General features: G+C 45.4%; 1 protein-coding gene across 1 annotated transcript in view; it reads right to left on the reverse strand.

Annotated features, from left to right (window-relative positions):
• LOC126273221 (uncharacterized) overlaps positions 1-26,353 on the reverse strand; it is a 117,984-nt gene that overhangs the window by 37,316 nt on the left and 54,315 nt on the right. Inside the window, exon 3 of the mRNA XM_049976765.1 lies at positions 16,581-16,840. Within this exon, the coding sequence (XP_049832722.1) occupies positions 16,581-16,840 (260 nt within the window). The remainder of the gene's footprint in view (positions 1-16,580; positions 16,841-26,353) is intronic.

Genomic DNA, 26,353 nt, shown 5'->3' on the forward strand with positions numbered 1-26,353 from the left:
CCGCACCGCTGGTAACGACAGTAAACATGTCGATATCAGGCCACAGAGTGTTTGCAAATTTCATTCTGTGTACTCAAATCAAATGGCTCGGAGCACTATGGGACTTAACATCTGAGGTCATCAGTCCCCAAGAACTTAGAACAACTTAAACCTAACTAACCTAAGGACATCACACACATGCATGCCCGAGGCAGGATTCGAACCTGCGACCGTAGCGGTCGCGCGGTTCCAGACTGAAGTGCCTAGAACCGCTCTGCCACACCGGCCGGCTGTGTACTCAGTTGGACAGTATCTAACTGTACGCCTTGCAGACAGATGCGTGAACAATATACGCAGATGTCAGCATCTGAGAGAGACCGTGCAGTTGGGCTGAAAGAATCCAGTTGGAGTAACTGGCGAATCGCTATACATTTGAATAGGAGCGATACCACGACTCGACGTTATTGACAGGAAAGGGTGAACCGTGGCCGAACACAGCGTCAATAAAGGAAACGGTCGACCTGGAGAGATGAAAATAAGTCAGGACCACGCGATCGTCAGAGAGGCACTCAGAGCCCGGCGTTCATCATTATCATCGATATGACGTGCAACTGGTGCTTCAGCGACCACAAGGACCTTTAATAGGAGGTTCACAGAGAGGGGGCTGAGCTCACGGCGCCCGTTGCGCCGACTACTGTTGACCTCTGTACACCAACAAGCCAGTTTGCAGTGGTGTCGGGTACATTCGGCCTGGAATCTCATTGACTGGGATAGAACTGTCTTCAGTGATGAGTCCCGCTTCGAACTGAACCCCGATGATCGGCGAAGACGTGTCTGGGCACACCCCGGACAGCAGTGGGATACCAACCTGACTGCGCTCGCCATTCGGCCCGAGACTCAGGAGTGGTGGTCTAGGGTGCCACTTCTTTTCTTAACAGGATCCCTTTGGTTGTCATCAGCATGTCAACGATATTCTACGACCACTTTTGTTGCCCCTCATCATGGGTTTACATTTCAGCGAGTTAGTGCCTGGCTGCACACGACGAGCTTGCCAAACCCTACCTCTACCAGCAAGGTCGCCGTACCTCTCGCCAACTGGGAGTATTGTGTGCAGGTCTCTCGACAAGTACCTCACATCTGCTTATTTCCGTCTCCTTCGGATAATTTTTTCATGCTGTGTATGTTTTCTCTTTCTTTCTTGCAGTGTATTTTAGAAAGCTGTCCTATTGCCTCTCACGCAGAGCAGGTGACTGGGTTGTAGGCAACACGAATTGGAAACAAACCCCACAGAATGCCTACGCCGTGCCGCCTCTATATAATCAATTATAAAAGACACCTATCATCGCCGGGCAGCGCCAAGAAACATTTTCTCTCTAACAACAGTTTTTTCCCATTACATGGTCTATCATTCCTAGAGGTTCGTTGGAAAGACACCGAAACATCTTGAGTCAGAGCCAAGTGCCGAAGCATTCTGGAAGTATGTACTAGAGCTTCAAGAAATTTTTCTCAGTTGTGGTGCAAGTAGCCGTGGGAGCTGACAACAAGTTCATCTGTGTCGATGCTCGTTCCTAAGGCAAACGGGGCTGGAAGGAGCTTGAAGTTATGCAAACTGCTCAAACGTGGTGTTCTGCAATTTAGGGCTGAAAGCTTTCTGGAAGTGAAAAAAGATTACTAAATGTCTTGCTAGGTGACAAGGGTTTCCCCTTGAAGAAGTATCTCACGTGGCCGTACCCCATCACAGATTTGACACATAAGCGTGAGTTAGTCAACAAACGATTGTCGCACGCATGACTAGTGCTTGAAAGAGCTTTCGGAGTAATGGAAAATAAACGGCCTCTATCGCTTAAAGAAGTTGAAGTTGATTCTGACCAAGCAGAAAAGCCCACTTATAGTCAAAGACGGCTCTGCAGACTTTCGAACCATTTCGACTGAAACAAATAATCCGTACATGCATTTACTACTTCGCAGATTGCAAAAAAGAAGTATTGCTACGAATACTTAAAATTATACTCTTATTTAGTGCCTGATACTGTACAAGAACCCCATTTCCTCCCCCCTCCCCCCCCCCCCCCCAACGAGCCAGCCATAAAAATCACAAGTTTTTATTAATCACATCCCCAATCCAGTCACAGACTTCGCTTTACACCCCATAGATCGTACTTTCGATACACTGATGTAAACAAATGACTGTATGAAACATTATACGTATTTTATTATTTTATAACTAAAATCGTAGACATCTGTGGACATGTTGAAAATGGGATCACGGGAAGAAATTAGTGCGCAAATATTTCCATCTTCCCAGAATAGCTGAATTACTGGTAATTAAAAATCCTGCGAATATACAGTGGGAGATATAAAACTTTTTCATTGGCGTTGTTTATTCACTGAAATAACTATTTATAACCTTATATATTTATTAATATCATGCGATATGGATTTTATTTTCGCGGACGTCACAGTACACAAAACGTGTTATTGTATTATATATGTGTCATGACTGATAGCTCCCACTCCATATTCTTCAGTTTGATACGTAAATGATTAGCATATTCTATTAGTATATGCGTCGTAAACATTTCTGTATCATTAACACGAATATGAATGTTGCCTTTTTGCTAAACTGCCCCTAAATTACATCCTCCTTATGATTAAATTCAGATCAACCACTAGTTGTTCACAAAAATTTTTTTTATCCATACACTAAGAAAAGCGTGAAATTGAAAAAAGCAATAATTAACGCAAAATCATATTGGGTAGTAACAAAAATAACCAGCAAAAATGCCAAAAATGCCACACTATTTCTGCACAACGTGAGTAAACAAGACGTGAACTTAAAAAAGCGCGTGTTCAGCTTTTAAGCTATCTACACCGAAGCGCCAAAGAGACTGGTATAGGCATGAGTATTCAAATACAGAGATGTGTAAACAGGCAAAATACGGCGCTGCGGTCGGCAACGCCTAGATAAGACAAGTGTCTGGCGCAGTTGTTAGATCGATTACTGCAACTGCAATGGCATGTTATCAAGATTTAAGTGAGTTTGAACGTGGTGTTATAATCGGCGCAGGTGCGATGGGACACAGCACCTCCGAGGTACCGATGAAGTGGGAATTTTCCCGTACGCCCGTTTCACGAGTGTACGGTGAACATCAAGAATCCGATAAAACACAAATCTCCAACATCTCTGCGGCCTGAAGAAGATCCCGCAAGAACGGGACCAACGACGACTGAAGAGAATCGTTCAAAGTGGCAGAAGTGCAACCTTTCCGCAAATTGCTGAACATTTCAATGCTGGGCCATCAACAAGTGTCAGCGTGCGAACCATTCAACGAACATAATCGATACTGACTTTCGGAGGCCCACTCATGAACCCTTGATGACTACACGACATAAAGCTTTAGGCCTCGCCTCGGGCCGTCAACACCGATATAGGACTATTGATGACTGAAAACATGTTGCCTGGTTGTACGAGTCTAGTTTCAAATTGTATCGAGCGGATCGACGTTTACAGGTATGGAGATAACCTCATGAATCAAAGGACCCTGAATGTCAGTAGGGGACTGTTCAGGCTGGTAGAGGCCCTGTAATGGTGTGGGGCGATTGCAGTTGGAGTGATATGGGACCCCTAATACGTCTAGATACGAATCTGACACGTGAAAAGTAGGTAAGCATCCTGTTTGATCACCAGCATCCATTCATGTCCATTGTGCATTCCTACGGACTTGGCCGATTCCAGCAGGACAATTCGACACCCGACACGTCCAGAATTGCTACAGAGTGGCTCCAGGAACACCCATCTGCGTTTAACCACTGCGGCAGGCCACCAAACTCCTCAGACATGAACATTATTGAGCATATCTAGGAGGCCTTGCAACGTGCTGTCCGGATGAGATCTCCAACCCCTCGGACTGTTACGGATTTATTGTCAGCCCCGCATGATTCATTGAGTCAGCTCCTTCCAGCACTAGTCCAGACATTAGCCGAGTCCATGCCACGTCGTGCTGCTGCACTTGTGCGTGCTCGCGGGAGCCCTACACGATATTAGGCAGGTGTAGCAGTTTCTTGGCTCTTCAATGCCTAATACACTCCTGGAAATGGAAAAAAGAACACATTGACACCGGTGTGTCAGACCCACCATACTTGCTCCGGACACTGCGAGAGGGCTGTACAAGCAATGATCACACGAACGGCACAGCGGACACACCAGGAACCGCGGTGTTGGCCGTCGAATGGCGCTAGCTGCGCAGCATTTGTGCACCGCCGCCGTCAGTGTCAGCCAGTTTGCCGTGGCATACGGAGCTCCATCGCAGTCTTTAACACTGGTAGCATGCCGCGACAGCGTGGACGTGAACCGTATGTGCAGTTGACGGACTTTGAGCGAGGGCGTATAGTGGGCATGCGGGAGGCCGGGTGGACGTACCGCCGAATTGCTCAACACGTGGGGCGTGAGGTCTCCACAGTACATCGATGTTGTCACCAGTGGTCGGCGGAGGGTGCACGTGCCCGTCGACCTGGGACCGGACCGCAGCGACGCACGGATGCACGCCAAGACCGTAGGATCCTACGCAGTGCCGTAGGGGACCGCACCGCCACTTCCCAGCAAATTAGGGACACTGTTGCTCCTGGGGTATCGGCGAGGACCATTCGCAACCGTCTCCATGAAGCTGGGCTACGGTCCCGCACACCGTTAGGCCGTCTTCCGCTCACGCCCCAACATCGTGCAGCCCGCCTCCAGTGGTGTCGCGACAGGCGTGAATGGAGGGACGAATGGAGACGTGTCGTCTTCAGCGATGAGAGTCGCTTCTGCCTTGGTGCCAATGATGGTCGTATGCGTGTTTGTCGCCGTGCAGGTGAGCGCCACAATCAGGACTGCATACGACCGAGGCACACAGGGCCAACACCCGGTATCATGGTGTGGGGAGCGATCTCCTACACTGGCCGTACACCTCTGATGATCGTCGAGGGGGCACTGAATAGTGCATGGTACATCCAAACCGTCATCGAACCCATCGTTCTACCATTCCTAGACCGGCAAGAGAATTTGCTGTTCCAACAGGACAATGCACGTCCGCATGTATCCCGTGCCACCCAAGTGCTCTAGAAGGTGTAAGTCAACTACCCTGGCCAGCAAGATCTCCGGATCTGTCCCCCATTGAGCATGTTTGGGACTGGATGAAGCGTCGTCTCACGCGGTCTGCACGTCCAGCACGAATGCTGGCCCAACTGAGGCGCCAGGTGGAAATGGCATGGCAAGCCGTTCCACAGGACTACATCCAGCATCTCTACAATCGTCTCCATGGTATAATAGCAGCCTGCATTGCTGCGAAAGGTGGATATACACTGTACTAGTGCCGACATTGTGCATGCTCTGTTGCCTATGTCTATGTGCCTGTGGTTCTGTCAGTGTGATCATGTGATGTATCTGACCCCAGGAATGTGTCAATAAAGTTTCCCCTTCCTGGGACAATGAATTCACGGTGTTCTTATTTCAATTTCCAGGAGTGTACTTTGCTTGCTTACCGAGTTTGACATGTGACTATGCTAAGGGAGTTTTTGCATTATTTTCATGTCTTCCATTGACCGGCATAATTAACGTTGCACTAAATGTGTTTCTAGAGCTACATTTTTTGGGTTGTTTGGATAAAGGGCAGATGTATTTGAGGAACCATTGTAAAGCACGCTCAAATTGACCGGTAGAACGGACTTTTAACAGATCAGAACTGAACCCTGCCAGTCCTCGTCTGCCCAATTCGACACATCATGCAGCCGTGCCAACCGGAATTTTCCGCCGTCCTCCGCAATGTTAAATCTGCAGACAGCTGTTATTATAAACTAGTAAGAATTTTGTTATGAATAAAAAATATCTATGCTCCCACTTAACCCCCCCCTCCCCCCCATGCCCTCATGTCCTCATGTCCTCACCCCCCCCCCCCCCCCCCTCACTTCCACGCCGACGCTTATGCTAACGATGCACTTTACATTTTGTTAATAATAACAACAACCCAATAGGACTAAAAGGGGACACTGAACGTACGAGGGTAATCTCAAAAGTAAGGTCTCCTATTTTTTATAAGTACATAACTCTGTTTGTGTGGCAGTTGGTCACACAGTTATGAAGAGTACTTCACGAGCTGTGTATAAACATGCGCACGCAGCGCTCGGTTTTGGATTGGCAGCCGTTGAGAATGGAGCTCCCGTTGGATGTTACCGCCAAGTGCGAAATGCGCGCAGTTACTCGATTTTTGAACGCAAAGGGCACTGCGCCGATTGAAATCCATCGCCAATTGACGGAAGTGTATTGTGAGTCGTGCATGGATGTTGAAATGTTCGTAAGTAGTGTAGAGAGTTTGCAGCTGGTCGGACCGAAATTCGTGACGAACAAAGGAGCGGGAGACCGTCAGTTTCTGAGGAGACAGTGTTGAAGGTTGAACAAAGCATGTGTGAAGATCGGCGGATCACCCTGGATGATCTCTGCACGTTGGCTCCTGAGCTTTCCCGAAGGACCCCTCACAGAATTTTAACGGAAACATTGAACTACCGGAAGGTGTGGCAAGATGGGTCCCCGCATGCTAACTGAGAACCATAATCGGTAACGAGTTGATGCTTCCCGCGAATTTCTTCACCGCCTTGCAGCCGAACGGGACATCTTTCTGGACTCAATTGTCGTGGGTGACGAAACCTGGGCATTCCACTTTACACCTGAGACCAAACAACAATCACGCCAGTGGCGGCATCCTTCTTCACCAAAGCCGCGGAAATTCAAACACAGTCTGCCGGTAAAGTCATGACAACCTTTTTTTGGGATCGGAAAGGGGTATTGTTGGTCGACTTTATGCCCAGACTTTATGACCACTGTGACCACAATTAACGCTGACAGGTACTGTGAGACTCTGAAAAAACTCAAAACGGGCGATTCAGAACTGGGGAAGAGGAATGTTGAGCAAGGGCGTACACATTCTCCATGACAACGCTCGCCCTCACATCGCTCGGCAAACCGTTGCTCTCCTGCTACAGTTTCAGTGGAACATAATCACCCACCCACTCTATAGTCCTGACTTGGCGCCCAGTGATTATCACCTGTTCCCTAGGTTAAAAGAACATTTGGCCAGAAAGCGATTCAGCTCCGACAACGAGGTGAAAGAAGAGATTCATAACTTTCTGAACAGCATGGCGGCGAGCTGGTATAACATGGGCATACAAAAACTGCCACAGCATCTACAAAAATGCATCGACAGAAATGGTGATTATGTCGAAAAATAGCTAAATGTTCAACCTGTAAACTGATGTAAATCGTTGTAGAAATAAGTAGGTCTATGTACTTATAAAAAAATAGGAGACCTTACTTTTGGGATTACCCCCGTCTATAAAGGAGGGCACGTTTCTCACGTGATATCCTGCGAACCATGGATGAAGAGCGACAGACAGATTCTATTTGTCCGGAATGACTCTGACACGCTGCAGACTATTAACGAAGGTAAGGACATATGGGGCAGGTTCCGAGATACGTGTGTAGCTCGGAGGCTTCTTAAGTAATAAACGCCGGAACGTTGTCCTCGACAGCGAGTGTTCATCAGAGACTAGGGCGTCGTAAGCGCTACCCACTGACCTCCATTACTCTCTATGTACATACATGTAAATGATCTGACGTATAGGATAAGCAGCAGCCTTGGGCTGTTTGCTAAAACTGCTGTGGGTGTACGGGGAAGTGTGGATGAGTGAGTGTAGGAGGGTACAAGGTGACTTAGATAAAATTTCTAGTTGGTGTGATGAATGGCAGTTGGCTGCAATTGTACAAAAAAGTATCCCGTAATGTCGAATATAGCATTATCAGTGAAATGCTTGACACAGCCACGTCGATTAGCGTTGCAAAGCGATATGAATAAGAAACAGCACGTAAAGACGGTAATAGGGGAGGCGAATAGTCGGCTTCGGGTTATTGGCAAAGTTTTAGGGAAGCGTGTTTCGTCTGTGACGGAGGCTGCATTGAGAACACGAGTTCGATCCATTCTTAATTACTGCTCAAGTGTTTGTTGACTTTCATCCCCACCCCGTACCCCGTCCCCCCTCCCCCTCCAGCTTGGATTAAAGGAAGACATCGAAGCAATTCAGAAGTGGGATGCTAGTGGGAATCCGTCGAAGGAAGACGACGTTCTTTTCGTGAAAGACTATTACGAAAATGTAGAAGCTGACTGCACAACGGTTTTATTACCGACGTTTCGTGTGAGGATCCGTGGGGAGGCGTATAGGCAGTCGCTGCGAATGGAGCAGGAAAGGAAGTAACCAATAGCTGCATAATTGTACAAGGTACCCTCCACCACGCACCATACATTGGCTTGCGGAGTATGTGTGTAGTTGTAGATGCAGAATGGTCACAGTTTTGTCTGACTCAGGGGATAGCGTCACTGAAACGTTGAAAAATCTGTATCCGTAGATTCGTGAATATACACGCAAATTATTCCGCGAAAGCCTACTTACAAAATTTCAAGAGCGCTGTTAAGTGAAGAATCTAGAGGCGTTTTCCGGCGTCCTACGTATTTGATGCAGCGGAGTTAATGCACAACTGGCAGCTGTGGGCACTTCGCCACGCCTGGTCGCACTCTCGCCACAACGACTTCTGCTGAACAGCCTATGATTCCCCCCTGCTAGAGTGGTCTGGACCAGAACTTTCTGCAGGCATGCAGGTGATGGATTTATACGACTGGTCATCAAACTTTTTTACTCGAGAGCCAATACTGACACTGTGGGGAGGCGCCTCGGGCCACATATGTGCCGATCTTGTTATTATATGGTAACCTACATAAATTAGTATCTCGTGCGCCTCCAATAGACTAATTATAGTAAGGTCGCGATTTGTTGGCTCAAAGTGCAGATCATTAACAGCCGGCAGCATTCGAAAAATTTCGTGTCAACAATTCTGTTTCAAATTGCTGTCACCCTCAGCGATCACAAAGCTATGGCACTGTAATTGCCTGACAAGTGTTGTTGCGTTGTCTGTATGAGTAGATGATTAATCAATATATATTATTCACTAAAGAGCCAAAGAAACTGGTACACCTGTCTAATATCGTGTAGGGTCCCCCCTAGCATTCAGAAATGTCGCAACACGACGTGGCGTGGACTCGACTAATGTCTGACGTAGTGCCGGAGGGAAGTGACACTATGAATACTCCATGGCTGTCCATAAATCTGTAAGAGTAATAGGGGGTGGGGATCTCTACTGAACAGCACGTTAAAGGTATCCCAGGTGTCCTCAACAGTGTTCTTGTCTGAGGTGTTTGATGGCCAGCCGAGGTGTTTAAATTCAGAAGAGTTTCCCTGCTCGAATTGCCCAAGTCCGTCGGAATGCACACTGGAAATGAATGAATTCAGGTAATCAAACAGAATTCTTACATACATGTCACCTGTAAGAGTGGTCTAGACGTATCAGGGGTCAAATATCACTCCAACTGCACACACCCCACACTATGACAGAGCCTCCACCATCTTGAACAGTCCTCTGCTGATATGCAGGGTCCATGGATTCCTGAGGTTATCTCCATACCCGTGCACGTCATCATCTCGATACAATTTGAAACGAGACTCGTCCGAGCAAGCAACATGTTCCCAAAATGGTTCAAATGGCTCTGAGCACTATGGGACTTAACATCTGTGGTCAGTAGTCCCCTAGAACTTAGAACTACTTAAACCTAACTAACCTAAGGACATCACACACATCCATGCCCGAGGCAGGATTCGAACCTGCGACCGTAGTAGTCGCACGGTTCCGGACTGCGCGCCTAGAACCGCGAGACCACCGCGGCCGGCAAACATGTTTCCACTCATCAACAATCCAATGTTGTCTATGCTAACGGACCCAAGCGATGCAAAAAAAAAATGTTCAAATGTGTGTGAAATCTTACACACTACTTAACCTAAATCATCCTACGGACAAACACGCACACCCATGCCCGAGGGAGGACTCTAACCTCCGCCGGGACCAGCCACACAGTCCATGACTGCAGCGCCTGAGACCGCTCGGCTAATCCTGCGCCCAGGCGATGCGTAAAGCTTTGTGTGGTGCAGTCATCAAGGGTACGCGAGTGGGCCTTCGGCTCCGAAAGCCCATATCTATGATGTTTCGTTGTATGGTTCGCACGCTGACACTTGTTGATGACCCAGCATTGAAATCTGCAGCAACTTGTGGAAGGGTTGCACTTCTATCACGTTGAACGATTCTCCTCAGTCGTCGTTGGTCCCGTTCTTGCAGGATCTTTTTCCAGCAGCAGCGATCTCAGAGATTTGATGTTTTGCGGATTCTTGATACTCACGGTACTCTCGTGAAATGGTCGCACGGGAAAATTCCCACTTCATCGCTACCTCGGAGATGCTGTGTCCTATCGCTTGTGCGCCGATTATAACAACACATTCAAACTCACTTAAATCTTGATAACCTGACATTGTAGTAGCAGTAACCTATCCAACAACTGCGCGGTTGCCGACCGCAGCGCCTTATTCTGCCTGTTTATCTATCTCTGTATTTGAATACGCATGCCTATACGGGTTTCTTTGACGTGTCAGTGTAAAAGTAAGTGTACAATGTGTGTGTCGCTAAAACTCAAAAACGAGTCCTGGTACGATGAAGGGGGTTATATGGTGTCGTTGCCCTCTATGCCGCATCGATGAAGGTTTCCGTTTTTACCTGAAGGGCGTGCTTTTGAAGATATGAGGACTGGGAAGTTTCGCCCTCTAGAAATTTCTAGAGCGTTATAAAACATTCCAGAATATCCGAGAGTATTCGAGAGCATTTCACGTTTCAGAATGTTCCACAATGATCCGGGTTGTTCGGGAATAGACTGGAACATTCGGGAAGATTCCAGAATTTTCGAGAATGTCCCAGACCATTGAGGAACATTCCAGAACACTCTCGAAGTTGTGGAATGTTCTGGAACATCGTGGACCATTTAAAACCTTTTTCGGATGTTCTGAAATTCGCCACTGGTGGGGAATGGGTGTATAAAGCAAGACCCGTCGAGAGTTTGAATGTAAGTTTCTTGTCAGTGACGAAGGGAGAAACCTAAAAAGTAGTTGCAGTGAGTGAATAAAAACAAACAGTGAAGTGGAACAAGAATGATCGTCAAACAACTATCGAATGACATCATCGAAGCCGAACTTATGATGGAAGACACACACTATTTATCCCCAGAAAACCGCTGATCTCTTATAAACTGCAATTCCAATTTAAAAGACTGCAATTTCCAATCAAATTAGCTTACAGTTTTACCATTAACAAAGCACAAAACAAACTTTTAAATATTGCTTCATCAATCTCAAAGACTCCTGCTTCCCCAACGGTAATTATATGTAGCTTGCTCTCGAATAGGAAATTCGGAAAATTGTTACATATACACCCCGGATAACAAAATGAAAGCCGTGCGGGATTAGCCTAGCGGTCTAGGGCGCTGCAGTCATGGACTGTGCGGCTGGTTCCGGCGGAAGTTCGAGTCTTCCCTCGGGCATGGGTGTGTGTGTTTGTCCTTAGGATAATTTAGGTTAAGTAGTGTGTAAGCTTAGGGACTGATGACCTTAGCTGTTAAGTCCCATAAGATTTCACACACATTTTTAATTTTTTTGAACAATTTTTTGAACAAAATGAAAATTGTTATTTGTAAACAAGTGGTTCTAAACACTATGGGACTTAACATCCGAGGTCATCAGTCCCCTAGACTTAGAACTACTGAAACCTAACTAACCTAAGGACATCACACACATCTATACTCGAGGCAGGATTCGAACCTGCGACCGTAGCAGCAGTGCGGCTCCGGACTGAAGCGCCTAGAACCGCTCAGCCACAGCGGCCGGCCAAGTATTATAAATAGTAAGAATACGTTTCAATAATTTTTTTTTACTTCGTCTTCTTTAATAGGTATTGTAAATAATTTTTAATTAGATGAATAAAGACCAATAAAAGTGAATAATTTCTTTTTACCTCTTATACTTTAAAGTTTATCGTTTTATTCCAACTACAACACAATCTCAAATCAACTCCCTAAACGAAGTAGGGTATCCCAGCTACTTGATTAACACGGCAATTGTAGTTATATTTAAATGCGTTATGTGACAGACTCACAAATGTTTACTTAATATTTTCAATGTCATTCTTCTACTCATTGTGTTGCATTACAACAACCATAATGAACGTTACTTTCTACAAACAGGCCTGAGTAGCGCGTTTGAAGATGACTTTCTCTGTTATGCGCGTTCACGTACCCATGTTACACCTGTGTCAAAATTTATATCATAGCATGCTGACGCCCGCGAGTTGTCAGCACTGCAAGACTGACAACAAAATATTCGCTCTCTCACATCCCCTAACCCGCACTGGCGCGCTGCTTACCCCTCCGCCCCTGAGGTAAGCGGCCAGCTTTACTTGTCTCACTGCAAAATTCACCAACGTCAATTAAAATTAAGCACATCTCAAAATATAACTCTGTAACCATTTTTATTTGTTACTGAGCAAGAAAACTACTCTTACGACGGTCTTGACATTAGCTGAAGTTATTGGCTTCGGTCGTTAGTCACCAGATGCATGTTATTACACTAAAGCACAAAGAAACTGATGTAGGCACGTGTATTCAAATACAGAGATATATAAACAGGCAGAATACGGCTCTGCGGTCGGCAACACCTATATAAGACAAGTGTCCGACGCAGTTGGTAGATTGGTTACTGCTGTTACAATGGAAAGTTATCAAGATCTGAGTGAGTTTGAATGTGGTAATACAGTCGGAGCACGAGCGATGGGACGCAGCATCTCCGAAATAGTGATGAAGTAGGAATTTTCCCGTACGACCATTTCACAAGTGAACCGTGTATGTTAGGAATCCGGTAAAACATCAAATCTCCGACACCGCTGCCGCCGGAAAAAGATCCTACAAGATCGGGGCCAACGACGGCTGAAAAAAATCGTTAAACGTGACAGAAGTGCAACCCTTCCGCAGATTGCTGCAGATTTCAACTCTGGGTCATCAACAAATGTAAGCGTGCGAACCACTCAACGGAACATCATCGATATGGGCTTTCGGAGACGAAGGCCCACTCTTTTACTCTCGATGACTGTACGATGCAAAGCTTTACGCCTCGCCTGGGACTGTCAACTTCGACACTGGCCTGTTGATGGCTGGAAACATGTTACCTGGTCGGACGACTCTCCTTTAAAATTGTATCGAGCGAATGGACGTGTACCGGTATGGAGACAACTTCATGAACCCATGGACTATGCATTTCAGCAGGAGGCTGTTGAAGCTGGTGGAGGTTCTGTAATGGTGTGGGATGTGTGCAGTTGGAGTGATATGGGACACCTGATACCGCTAGATACGACTCTGACAGCTGGCACCAACGTGATCATCCTTTCTGATCACCTGCATCTATTCATGTCCATTGTGCATTCACTCCAGCACGACAATGCGGCACCCCACACGTCCAGAATTGCCACAGAGTGGCTCCAAGAACACTCTTCTGAGTTGAAACACTTCATCTGGCCACTAGACTCCCCAGACATGAACATTATTGAGCATATCTGGGACGCTTTGCAATGTTCAGAAGAGATCTCCACAACCTCGTGTTCTTACGGATTTATGGACAGCCCTGCAGGATACGTGGTGTCAGTTCCCTCGAGCACTACTTCAGACATTAGTCGAATCCTTACCAGGTCGTGTTTCAGCACTTCTGCGTGCTCGCAGGGGCCCTACACGATATTAGGCACATGTAGAAGTTTCTTTGGTCTTTCAGTGTATAAAATACGGCGATTGCTTGATTCGGGCGGTTAGGGCTGCAGTTTGATGACCGCTGCTTTATGCAGTGGCTTAGAGCACTAGGTGGCTGGTACGTACGGCACGGGACAGCGAGTCTGGGACCGGGTGCCCCCACGGTGGTCTCGTTAACTACTGCTGCTGAGTCCTTGACTGCTGACGGCGTCCCCATTATTGTTGTCATCTCTAGCTCCACTTTTGCCACTATTTTCTCAACCGCCACCGCTTTCGGCTTCACTACCAATTCCATTACCACTTCTGTTTACTCACAACTGCAGTTACTCCCAAGATGAGCATTCTAACATTTCTGGCTGCAGCCATCATATTCACGTACAAGGAGCTCTACTTAGAGCAGTTGTGATGGCGGCAGTGGCAAGATGACGAATAAGGAGGAAAATTTTCGAGAGGGTTTATAATACGCACGTACATATATCTCCATCTCTCTCTCCCTCTCTCTTTTTCAACCTGCCATAACATAATCACCAGTAATACCCTCGTCACTGCCCTCTGTACCACCAATCGGCATCTTGTCTCTGCCATGACACACTCATAGAGGCTGACAGCATTCTTGTGGGATATGTTCAAAATGTCCTCTACATTTAAATGGCTGCAGCTGGGACCGTCAGGTGGTTTATCCGTCTTTACCTGCTAAAAAGTGGGGGATCCTTAGTTACGTAAGTATAAGAGAACGCGACAATGAACACTCAAAACATTGTCTACGCTTGGGCTCCTGTAGAACACACACGCCAGAGCTTATTGTCTTCACTATGGGCGTACCGTGACCAGAAGCTCTGAAAGTGATCCAACCTTCAAGGTTATTTTATATCCAAACACTACGTTTCCAGAAAGAGTCTCTTATTAAAACTTTATCTCCTAAGCGCCCTCTACAGCCCTAGAAATCTGTAATAGCAACTGTGAAACGTCCTATAGATGAAGAGACTGGCACAGGACACACTGGAATGGAGAGCTGTATCAGATTAGTGTTCGAAACAAAATGAGTGTTACGCCGTGTTGGAAACAAATTTCATTTTTGTGTCATTGTAAGAATTGAAGTCTCTGTAGATGAGGTACATATTTATGAGTAAACTGTTGCAAATTGTAACAATCTTTGCTTGACTTAGTTTAATTTTTGCTGAATTCAACGATATCCGTTTTGTCAACTAAAACTTTCAATACAGTTTAGTGTAATTTCGTGCTTATCAGGTTTAGCTGTGGAGTTCGTTGTATATACATAATTTTCAGTCATCAGCTTTCCTTTGTCTAAACCGAAACTTACTTGTACATTTTGTATACTATAAGAAAGCATAACTACGGTAGCTCCGAAAACGTTATTCATGCAGGGATTCATACATTCAGATAAAACAGAAGTGATTAAAATAATAATTATAAATATTACTGTAATTAATAAATGTTAATATAATTTATAATTATTAAAAATATTAATACAAATTATCTTCTACAATAACGCATGAATTACTACTTTGTAATGTACCTAAGAATTATTATCGAGTTTACATTTGAATACCGATGTGACATCTTTGAAGGCTATCTTTGTATCATTATTGTCTTTGGTAGTATGTTGGCGCCAAGTATGGTAGAGTGAATTGTTCTGAGTTGTAGTTAAGTTACGGACGATCTGTTGAACTAGCGAGCAGTGATTGCTGTTGATGAAACTATTTCATGATTGTACCAAGTCCATAGGAGAACAGTTGAGAACTTTATACATGTGACAGCAAAAATTGTAATAAAAGCGCGTAGTTCTAAGAAAAGTATTTCAGTCATTTCGTATCAAACCCGGACATCATTTTTGGACTATCTGAATGGAATTTAGCTGTCCCTGTACAACGACGCCGCAACAAGATAAGTTGAAATAATATTTTTGTAATATGTTTGTTTGCGTGTCCATCTTCCGTAACAGCTACTAACATCTATCACTGTAACTTATCAGCCTTGAGTTGACTGCAATCTAATTAAAAAGAACTACATCAGACGCGTTTCGCTTTTATTTACAAAGCACCTTCCGTGGTTATTCTGTAAATTGGATACATACGTTTGTACATTTTTTGATTGTTTTTAGGTTAAAAACAGCGTTTACTTTATAAAGTTGGTGTGCAAGGTACTTTGGTGTTTCTTTCTATAATCTGCTCCTTCCCCTTCTTGCTAGCAGTATTTGGTGTCGACAGGCTTCATATCACATCTGCACTTGGCAGTTTTTGGCATTCTGCAGTATTTCCTGGGATGAACTATTTACAATTTACTTTCTTAACTGTTTTTCATTGTGCGCTGCCACAGTGTTTATGCCTGTTTGTTTTCGATCACGTTGTGAGTGTTGCCAACCTATGAAACGATGTTGTGTGTGTGTGTGTGTGTGTGTGTGTGTGTGTGTGTGTGCGCGTGTGAATGGCTCTGAGCACTATGGGACTTAACATCTATGGTCATCAGTCCCCTAGAACTTAGAACTACTTAAACCTAACTAACGTAAGGACATCACACAACACCCATTCAACACGAGGCAGGGAAAATCCCTGACCCCGCCGGGATTTGTGCGTGTGTGTGAGAGAGTGAGAGAGATAGAGAGAGTGAGTGAAATTGTCTTGTATGTAGGCAGAGACGTCAGAGTAGTGGGGTTGTTTGATTTTTTTCTCTTTCCCGCTCACTACCATCGCTACACTTATGATATTCAGGTCATTACAATAAATGTGGTGTACACATAACAAGCAGTGATGATAATCCCTCTTCACAAGTCATTACTAATTACTGCTCGACAGCGTTGGTGGTGCTTTAGAAGATGCAGGAGGAGCAGACGCGACTCACCCAGTGTCCTGGCGGCCTGCAGTCTTGAGCGCTGACGCCCGCCATTATCAGCAGCAGCTGCAGTGGCGGCAGAAGGCACTGTGGGCGCATCCTGCGTCGGTGCTGGAAGGGCCCCGTTTGACGGGAGCTGTGCCGCCACTGGACCACTCCTGCTGACAGCCACCCAACTCAGCCGGCTGAGGGAGCACGTGTGAAGGCTGGTCTGCTGTCCCGGTCTCTCTCTGTCTTTCTGTCCCACGGCGAGGTCGCGGCGAACGGGCCTGCCAGCACAGTGGGCGTTACAGATTAGTGCCAAGCACCTAGCTGACTCATCTCTCATCTGCTCTACGCGCTGAGGGAATCTGGGACGCTCAACAGCCTCCGAGGGTCACAAAGCATGCCTCGTGAACTGCCGAAGGACGATCATGTTCTGTAACGTACCGTTTCTTTTATATCCTGCTTACGGGACTGTACCGACTGAACATATACATGGTTTTCCAGGAGGAATGGTCGATATTCAGGTATATGAAAGAAACGATCATTTGAAACAAAACACTTCATATGGACATACGCCCTATTCTGAATTGTTCCAGAGATAGAACACATTGTTCAAATGGTTCAAATGGCTCTGAGCACTATGGGACTTAACATCTTAGGTCATCAATCCCCTAGAACTTAGAACTAACTAACCTAAGGACTCCACACACATCCTTGCCCGAGGCAGGATTCGAACCTGCGACCGTAGCAGTCCGCAGGTTCCGGACTGCAGCGCCTAGAACCGCACGGCCACCGCGGCCGGCAACACATTGTTATTTACTTTCTGTATTATTCAGTACATTGTGGAGTATGCATATGTGCATATGCACAGCAGTTAATAAACGTTACAACATGTGTTTTATAAAGAATCAATTGAAAAATGATTATCTTTAACCCTCTTACCTCTAAGAAATGATCGTAGACGCCGCAATGCAGCTCTTGTACTGTTTATAATAAATGAACGTATAACCAAGCGAAGTGGCGCAGTGGTTACCACTTGCACACACATTCGGAAGTATGACGGTTCAAACTCACTTCCCGCCATCCTAATTTAGGTTTTCCGTGATTTCCCTAAATCGCTTCAGGTAAATGCTGGAGTGGTTCCTGTGAAAGGTACGGCAAGAAAGAAAGAATGAATTGATTGTTGGTGTTAATAACATCCTCATTTACCTCCTCTGCATTACTGCAGATGACGTGTCTCTGAGCACATTTGTTCTGTGCATGCAGTACACGTGAGGCGCCTAGTTGTTTCCACTGCACTGTGTGGAACACGAACGTTCTGTTATAGTTCACAGGCCTGCTGTCTTCAAGTTGATGTCCCCAGCGCGGAAAACAAAACGCAGGTCGTAGGTTCTGTATCTTGAGACTGAAACTGAGTTTTAGCGAGGTTCTGTTCTGAAATAATGTATCACTTCTTTCGGATGCCACACGCATATTTTAATAAAGCCACACGAGATGACTACATGATCTTAATACAACACCTTCTGATACAGCAAAGTACATGATCAAACAAAATGTTTACGAAAATGAATCTTTACACTATTTGTGGCACGTGTCTGTGCCTCATGACTACCGGGGTGAATCTTTTAATACTGAATATTGGCAAACACATCCTGCCATCGACAACATGACTGTACATCTCGACTGCCTAATCCAGAGTGACGAACAGGAACTTAAATAAAAATTGGAAACATCCTACGACAGACAACACGTCTGTTCTTCTCGACTGCCTAAACCAGAGTGACGAACAGTCCGAAACACTTCGCGCGCCATACCAGAAAAGGCGTGACCCGAACGCTTCCGCAGTGCTTTGTCTGCAATTTCGTCAGTTTTTTGTTTTTGATTTAAATTGTTTTTAATAAATCTAAAATGACTGATTGATAGTCAGCTGTTGAGAGATATTTATATTAAAAAGTTAAGTCATTCCAATGAGTAGTTTAACTAATAATAATAAATATAACGTTTTGGCGCCCTTGCTCCAAACACAGCAGCCAATCACAGAGCAGTAGCATTAAGCAGGCGGGCTTCCTCACGGGAATGGTACTGAATCTAACATCTGTCACAGGTACCTCACACCACATTTCGTCATCTACACTCCTGGAAATTGAAATACGAACACCGTGAATTCATTGTCCCAAGAAGGGGAAACTTTATTGACACATTCCTGGGGTCAGATACATCACATGATCACACTGACAGAACCACAGGCACATAGACACAGGCAACAGAGCATGCACAATGTCGGCACTAGTACAGTGTATATCCACCTTTCGCAGCAATGCAGGCTGCTATTCTCCCATGGAGACGATCGTAGAGATGCTGGATGTAGTCCTGTGGAACGGCTTGCCATGCCATTTCCACCTGGCGCCTCAGTTGGACCAGCGTTCGTGCTGGACGTGCAGACCGCGTGAGACGACGCTTCATCCAGTCCCAAACATGCTCAATCGGGGACAGATCCGGAGATCTTGCTGGCCAGGGTAGTTGACTTACACCTTCTAGAGCACGTTGGGTGGCACGAGATACATGCGGACGTGCATTGTCCTGTTGGAACAGCAAGTTCCCTTGCCGGTCTAGGAATGGTAGAACGATGGGTTCGATGACGGTGCACTATTCAGTGTCCCCTCGACGATCACCAGAGGTGTACGGCCAGTGTAGGAGATCGCTCCCCACACCATGATGCCGGGTGTTGGCCCTGTGTGCCTCGGTCGTATGCAGTCCTGATTGTGGCGCTCACCTGCACGGCGACAAACACGCATACGACCATCATTGGCACCAAGGCAAAAGCGACTCTCATCGCTGAAGACGACACGTCTCCATTCGTCCCTCCATTCACGCCTGTCGCGACACCACTGGAGGCGGGCTGCACGATGTTGGGGTGTGAGCGGAAGACGGCCTAACGGTGTGCGAGACCGTAGCCGAGCTTCATGGAGACGGTTGCGAATGGTCCTCGCCGATGCCCCAGGAGCAACAGTGTCCCTAATTTGCTGGGAAGTGGCGGTGCGGTCCCCTACGGCACTGCGTAGGATCCTACGGTCTTGGCGTGCATCCGTGCGTCGCTGCGGTCCGGTCCCAGGTCGACGGGCACGTGCACCTTCCGCCGACCACTGGCGACAACATCGATGTACTGTGGAGCAATTCGGCGGTACGTCCACCCGGCATCCCGCATGCCCACTATACGCCCTCGCTCAAAGTCCGTCAACTGCACATACGGTTCACGTCCACGCTGTCGCGGCATGCTACCAGTGTTAAAGACTGCGATGGAGCTCCGTATGCCACGGCAAACTGGCTGACACTGACGGCGGCGGTGCACAAATGCTGCGCAGCTAGCGCCATTCGACGGCCAACACCGCGGTTCCTGGTGTGTCCGCTGTGCCGTGCGTGTGATCATTGCTTGGACAGCCCTCTCGCAGTGTCCGGAGCAAGTATAGTGGGTCTGACACACCGGTGTCAATGTGTTCTTTTTTCCATTTCCAGGAGTGTAGTATGTGCAGGCCTTAGCTTTGTAACTAATTTACGTTTTTTCCATATAGTTCAAAAATTGTCACCATTTATATATAAATACTCACGAAGTCAGCTTCAGGTAGAAAAGTTCACTGCAATATGCAGTTCGTTCCCCACCTTAGTATCCTATCTTCTTCCAAGGCTTTTTTCGTGTCTCCACAAGATCGGCGTGTTATTCTGGATCTGGCATGTTAGTGGTGGTAGGTGGTCAAAAGTAGAGCGTTTGTTTAGAGTGCTAACAGTGGTTACAGTAGAAAATTAGGAAAATTTTGTCGTCAAAGCTCATAAATGGAACATTTAAATTTATTCATTAAAACAGACATAACTTAAAATTCCCTGAAAAGATTCTTCAAAATGGGCAAAATACGTTTACCATGATTGATTGACTACAGTGACACAAATAGAAATATTGCGCTTTTTTGTGACTTCAATACAAAAGAATGACACAACTCAGAATAACAGAACAATACTGTTTTGAGTTTCTTAACAATGATCCAACCGCTGTGGAATTCACTACTCAACTAACAATGTTGGTTTGAGTAATGTTCCCACTCCAAACAGTTAAAGTGATACATCTGTACTCTAACGGTCAAATTATTAATTATAGCAACACACTTTTGATGATTGGTCAGGTATTATTTTTTCAACCCTGTTACATTAAAAACTCAAAAATTAAGATTTCTGAGTTATGTCACTTTTGTGGCAAGAGCGCGATATAGAGACTATTCCAGTTTTATTCACTCTTTACGACAAGAATTTCTCACCGGAGAAAGACATTGGAAAACAGATAAGGAAATTCTAGAAATGATGTCATGTAAACACCTTAAGAAAATGCTGCATACCGTGCAGTGTCCTGCAATGGCAGGGATTGTCACTTCGTCATGCATGCTAGAGAAACAGCAAGAACAATTTATTACAGAACAATAGTACATCTTCATCGCAAAGCAATTGTATTGGCTACCAGTTTCGAGTTTCACAGAGTCACATTCAGATGAAAAAAAGTCACTGCCGAATGCATATCGTTCCAGACGTTAGTCAAGTTTGTCATCCGAAGAAATACTACCCAGGTTTCGATTGTCGTGTAGCAATCTACAGGTCAAGAACGTCACTGCATAATTCAGCAGTTCCAGAGCTTGCTACTGTTTGATATACGAAGAAATATTGTAACAGTTTCGTGTCTCGCAGAGTGATCAGAATTTAGTACTGTTTGGCACACTTATACCCATTTCGACTGTCACAATCTTCAGGCCAAAAAGGTTACAACAAATTCAGTTCAGTCCAGAGCTTACTTCTGTACGACATACATAAGATGAAGCATAGTGTTTGAGATACATACAAAGATGCGTAGAACTACAAATACTGTACGGTGTGAATCATGTAAAGCAACTGAGAAAGTTTTGTGTAGATTTTTTTCATACGATTACTTCTGTTTCCAGTGAAAATAATTACCAGAAAGGATTGCACCTCAAGTGAGAAGCCCAATGTATGGTGTGGTATGGGGAAAGGAAATCATTCATTGCTGTCCGAAGAAATTTCCGAAGTGAATTCCAGAGTGAGTCACTAAACGTTGAGCCGTTAAGGCGATTATGGCGTGGTATGACAAGTTGTTAGCTACTGTTAGTATAAACAGACAGTCAGGTTCCGGCAGAAAACGCACGTCTCAAGAAACCAGGAGATAAGAGAGATCTTCCAACGAAGCCCATCAGAGTCAATTCGCCGAACTAAAAGTCCCTCGCTAAATATTTGAGAAGGTGCTGCATAAACGACTTCGCTTGAATGCTTACAAAACATCAAATCGCGCAAGCATTCAAGCGAAACGACTTGCATATTCGCCACGATTTGCTATTGAGATGTTGGATCGGATCGGACAAAACTCCATCTATTTAGGAAATGCCCTATTTCCTGGCGAAGGTTTAGGAAAAGTTAATTGGCACAACATTCGCATTTGGGACTCGGTAAATCCGCACAGTTTTCTGGGACACCTCACAGACAGCAAAAACGCGAATTTGTAGTTCACGCTGATGAAAGCATAGTTAGATCATTTTTCTTCACTGAGGAAGCTGTAAGAGGAACCGTTTATCTGGACATTTTGACACAAGGCGGAAAGTGCCAAGAGTATATCACATTCGTGTGGGAGCCATCTTGCTGTTTCCTTTGGTCCAAAGAGAAGCTGACATACTTAGGCTAGTGTGGCTGCGCCCCGAGATGACTTTGAAATGCCTGCACACCGGTGAGCTTCCGACGTCAATAAATAGGGCTGGGAGGAGAAGTGGCCAAGGAGTACGTGCTGTGACTTAAGAGAACCGAAAACGTCTTCTGTCCGCAGGGGTTTTCCATCTTGCCTTGACTCCAACGGTCAAAACACAGCTGTCTTTGTGCCTCTGACAAGGGGAAGGCCACAGACATGGCCAACCAATTCGGCTCAGACTTGGCAGGTCGCTTGTGTACAACCTAAAACGAAGGACTCTAAGATATTTTGGGTCAACACACCCGTGTTTTTTTAGAAAAGCACCCCTAAAGGTTATGACGAGCGATCGGCTCAAAGTTGGCGGGATCGATAGATAATTTTAAATAGAGCATTTTTTGTCATCAGGTATGGGGTTCGAAAACGCCTACTTTTCCAGAAATCGAGGTAAGAAGCTTTTACAACTGCCGCGTCTGTACCCACATGGTCAACGCTTTTCGCCGACAGCACTCATAGCAATATGGCCGCGGCTTTGGACTGGATTGCAACCTACGGTACAGCTTCTGGTAGCCAAATCAACGTTGACAAGTCTGTCGCCTTGAGCATCGGGATTGGGCTACCGCAGGAACACATTGCTCCCTTACGCTTCAGTGATACTGTCCGCTTCTTGGGCTTAGAGTTCATGAACGACATGCGACGCGCGACGACGCTCAATTATCGACGCCTTCTTCACCAAATTAGGGCCGGAATTGCAAATCAGCGCTTGCGATCCCTGAACATCGTTCAGCGGGCGTATTATGCCAATGTATACCTTGCATCCCGCATACCGCATGTCGCCCAAACGCTACCCATTCCGAAACCCTTGGGTCGTAGCATTATGGCAGCGCTGGGATACTTCGTCACCGCTGGTATGTTACTGAAGATCAGATACGTATCTCTTACCCTCCCCAAGGGAAAAGGTGGCCTCGGCCTAGTCAACGTCCATGATAGGGCCATTGCCCTCTATGTTAGTTCACATTTATGTCTGCTGCGCCGTTGTCCTACGAGCCTCACGAGTCTGCTTCTGACGGCGCAACGGCCTGCTTCACTAAGAGCGCCGGTGCCACTACAGGACATCCCAGCACCCCTCTTTTATATAGGACGTTTCTATTTAGAACAAAGTTATTGCAGTGTAGCGCTCACGACACCACAAATGGCCACGACTCGACGCCTATATCACGACATGCTGCAACGCCGCCCCCTAAATGTGGTCGAGCTAAAATATCCTGACGTACGGTGGTGTGTGGTGTGGAAGACTGTACACGATGCCATGCTTGATTCTGACGTTGTTTCCCAATGGTACGTAGTAGTTAATGGGAAGCTGGTGACGCAAGAACGTCTCTAAAATATCCACATGGCAGAATCTCCCAATTGTGTGGGTTGTAACACAGTAGATTCTGACGAGCACCGCATCAGCTGTGGAGAGGCGGAACCGGTTTGGCACCTAGTGCGGCAGATGCTGGCTTATCTCTTGCGAGTTAGACCGGAGAATATATCTGCACGCACGTTATTATTTCCGGATGAGACATTTTACCCCAAGACTCGATGCAACTCCGTCACCTGGATACGTGGACATGCTGTCCATTACCTCTGTCGTGACGGACACAAGAATTTCCTTGACTTCTGGCTCTGTTTGCAAGAAAGACATCATGCTATTTCCGGGCATACCAGATATCGACAATGTTTTGCAAACTACCTATGGAGTGCCTTTCACAGCCCGCCGCGCAGCTGGAATGTTCTAGGCAGTGGCAGATGAGGTCAGAACAAGCTGCAAACGAGCATATATTGAACAATCTTTATCAGTGGGCGCAGTCGCTGGGAAGCCTAACTACGACGTGGTAGCTTTCTTTTCATGTTATTTACGTTTAATATCTTCGATGGTGTCTTCATTCTGGTTTAGGTTTTCCAGGCTTGATTAATTATGACTGTTCGCACATTGATACCTATATAAATAAAAAAAAAAGATTAAAAAAACCAGTGGGCAGGAGACCTGCGTTTCCAATCCAAATAAATACACAAGAACAAACTAAGAACAAAATGGACGACAAATAAAATATAATAAAGTATTATACCCTTTTCCTTTCTCCTTTTATTATTATTTTTTATAAAAAGTTCAGAGGCATATTTAATTTTTGTTGCGTTGGCGAAACCTGAAGTGGTGGCGAACGGCCGTCCTAGTTATCTTTAGGATGAAAGTGGCGGTGGCACTAGCTTTGTTTTTGTTTTTAGGCTAGATAGGTTTTTGGGGGTAGTATGGGTGATAGGGGCCAACGCCTGAAGTGGAAGAGGTAATTTTCTTTCTTTATTTAAAATAAATAAATAAATAAATAAAACAAAAAAAGATGGTAAAAAAAGAAAATAAAAAAAAAATGGATAAGGCGTCGAACTTCGGATCCGAAGATTGGAGGTTCTAATCCTGTCATGGTCGTGTTTTTCCAGTTCTGAAAAAGAAACATACCGTTTTAGTGTAGCACTTAAGCAGTTAGAAACCGTCTGAATGTAAAAAAAAGAAAGAAAAAGAAAAAAAAAAGATAGCGCAACGGCCAAGATAACTGGCTGCGAATCTCGAAGCAACGTAGTGGATGTTATTCTTTTGGTTTGTATGTTTCCATATCTCAATTGATATGGATAGGAGGGTTAATAAGGTAAGTGTATCAACAGGGAATGATAAGGTACGCAAATAAATTTCTCAAACCTCTTGGGATAGTAAACTACTAAAATGTTACTCCAGGTCACTTGACAATGGCTCTTCCAGCCACTGTTACGTGTTCTCACTTTTCTTCGAACAACTAGATGGATGGTACTTGTCATATAAACATTCGAAACAATTATACTCACGGCACCAAGAGCGTCTAATGAATGCAAGCTTTCGACAGCTACACTGTTCCTTCTCTATGATATGACGAAGAGGCAACCGAGACAACATAACTCTCCCCGCGTGCATTCTGTCCCGTGCCTCGCTTTAAACAAGCGTCGCACGGTTGGCTATCTGTGATCCCTCGTGAGGAAGTGGCAACCATTTTACTCGGAGTTGTTTTCATGTGACAAGGCTTAAAAGTTTAATACTTTACTAACTGACGGCGTTTGGGGAAATTAGTTTGCCTACCTTATTATTACCATTGCTTATTGATGTACTTACCTTGCTAACCCTCCTATCCCTATCAGTTGAGATACGGAAAAATACAAACAAACCGGTAGGTTTCTTCGAGATTCGAACCCGTGTTTTCCGAGTCCCAGCCAGTTACCTTGGCCGTTGCGCTATTTTTTTTTTTTTTTTCATTTTGTTCATTCTTGATCGATGTGTTAGGTCGCTGCGGACGTCACATGACATCCGGCGAAGTTCGTTTTGTTGATCCTTCCACTCGGTTTTTTTTATTACAGAGGCCAACCAGCTCTTGACGGAACACGCTGAGCTACCGCCAGGTTCTTACCTCGATTTGTGGAAATGTATGTGTTTTCGGACCACATACCTGATGATGAAAAATGCTCTATTTACAATTATCTATCGATCCCGCCAATTTTGAGTCGATTGCTCGTCATAACCTTTAGGGGTGATTTTCTCAAAAACGTGGGGGTGTTGACCCAAAATATCTTAGAGCCCTTCGTTTTAGGTTGTACACAAGCGACCTGCCAAATCTGAGCCGAATCGGTTGGCCGTGTTTGAGGCCTTCCCCTTGCGAGTCTACTCAAGGAATGTGGAGAAAATAATTAAACTCTCTCTAGCTGATGAAACAGGTCGTTGATGCATGCATAACGTACCAGATAATAAAAAAAATGGTTCAAAGGAGGATACTTCAAAAGTACATCTCTCTAAAATATTCTCAGTTGTATGTAAGTAAGAAAAAATATAGTTAACCATATAAAAAACTTATTTGTGTTCTTAGAGCTTAAAGCTAATCAGGATATGAGAAAATCTTAAAGAAATATAAATTATCTACAGAAATCGCCTTAAAATTGAACACACTGTGATGGCTCTAGAATTAGTCTTATAAATGAAGAAGATGGAATTAACTTGGAGAACATGTATAGATGG

The sequence above is a fragment of the Schistocerca gregaria genome, chromosome 5 (assembly GCF_023897955.1).
Source record: "Schistocerca gregaria isolate iqSchGreg1 chromosome 5, iqSchGreg1.2, whole genome shotgun sequence".
NCBI lineage: Eukaryota > Metazoa > Arthropoda > Insecta > Orthoptera > Acrididae > Schistocerca > Schistocerca gregaria.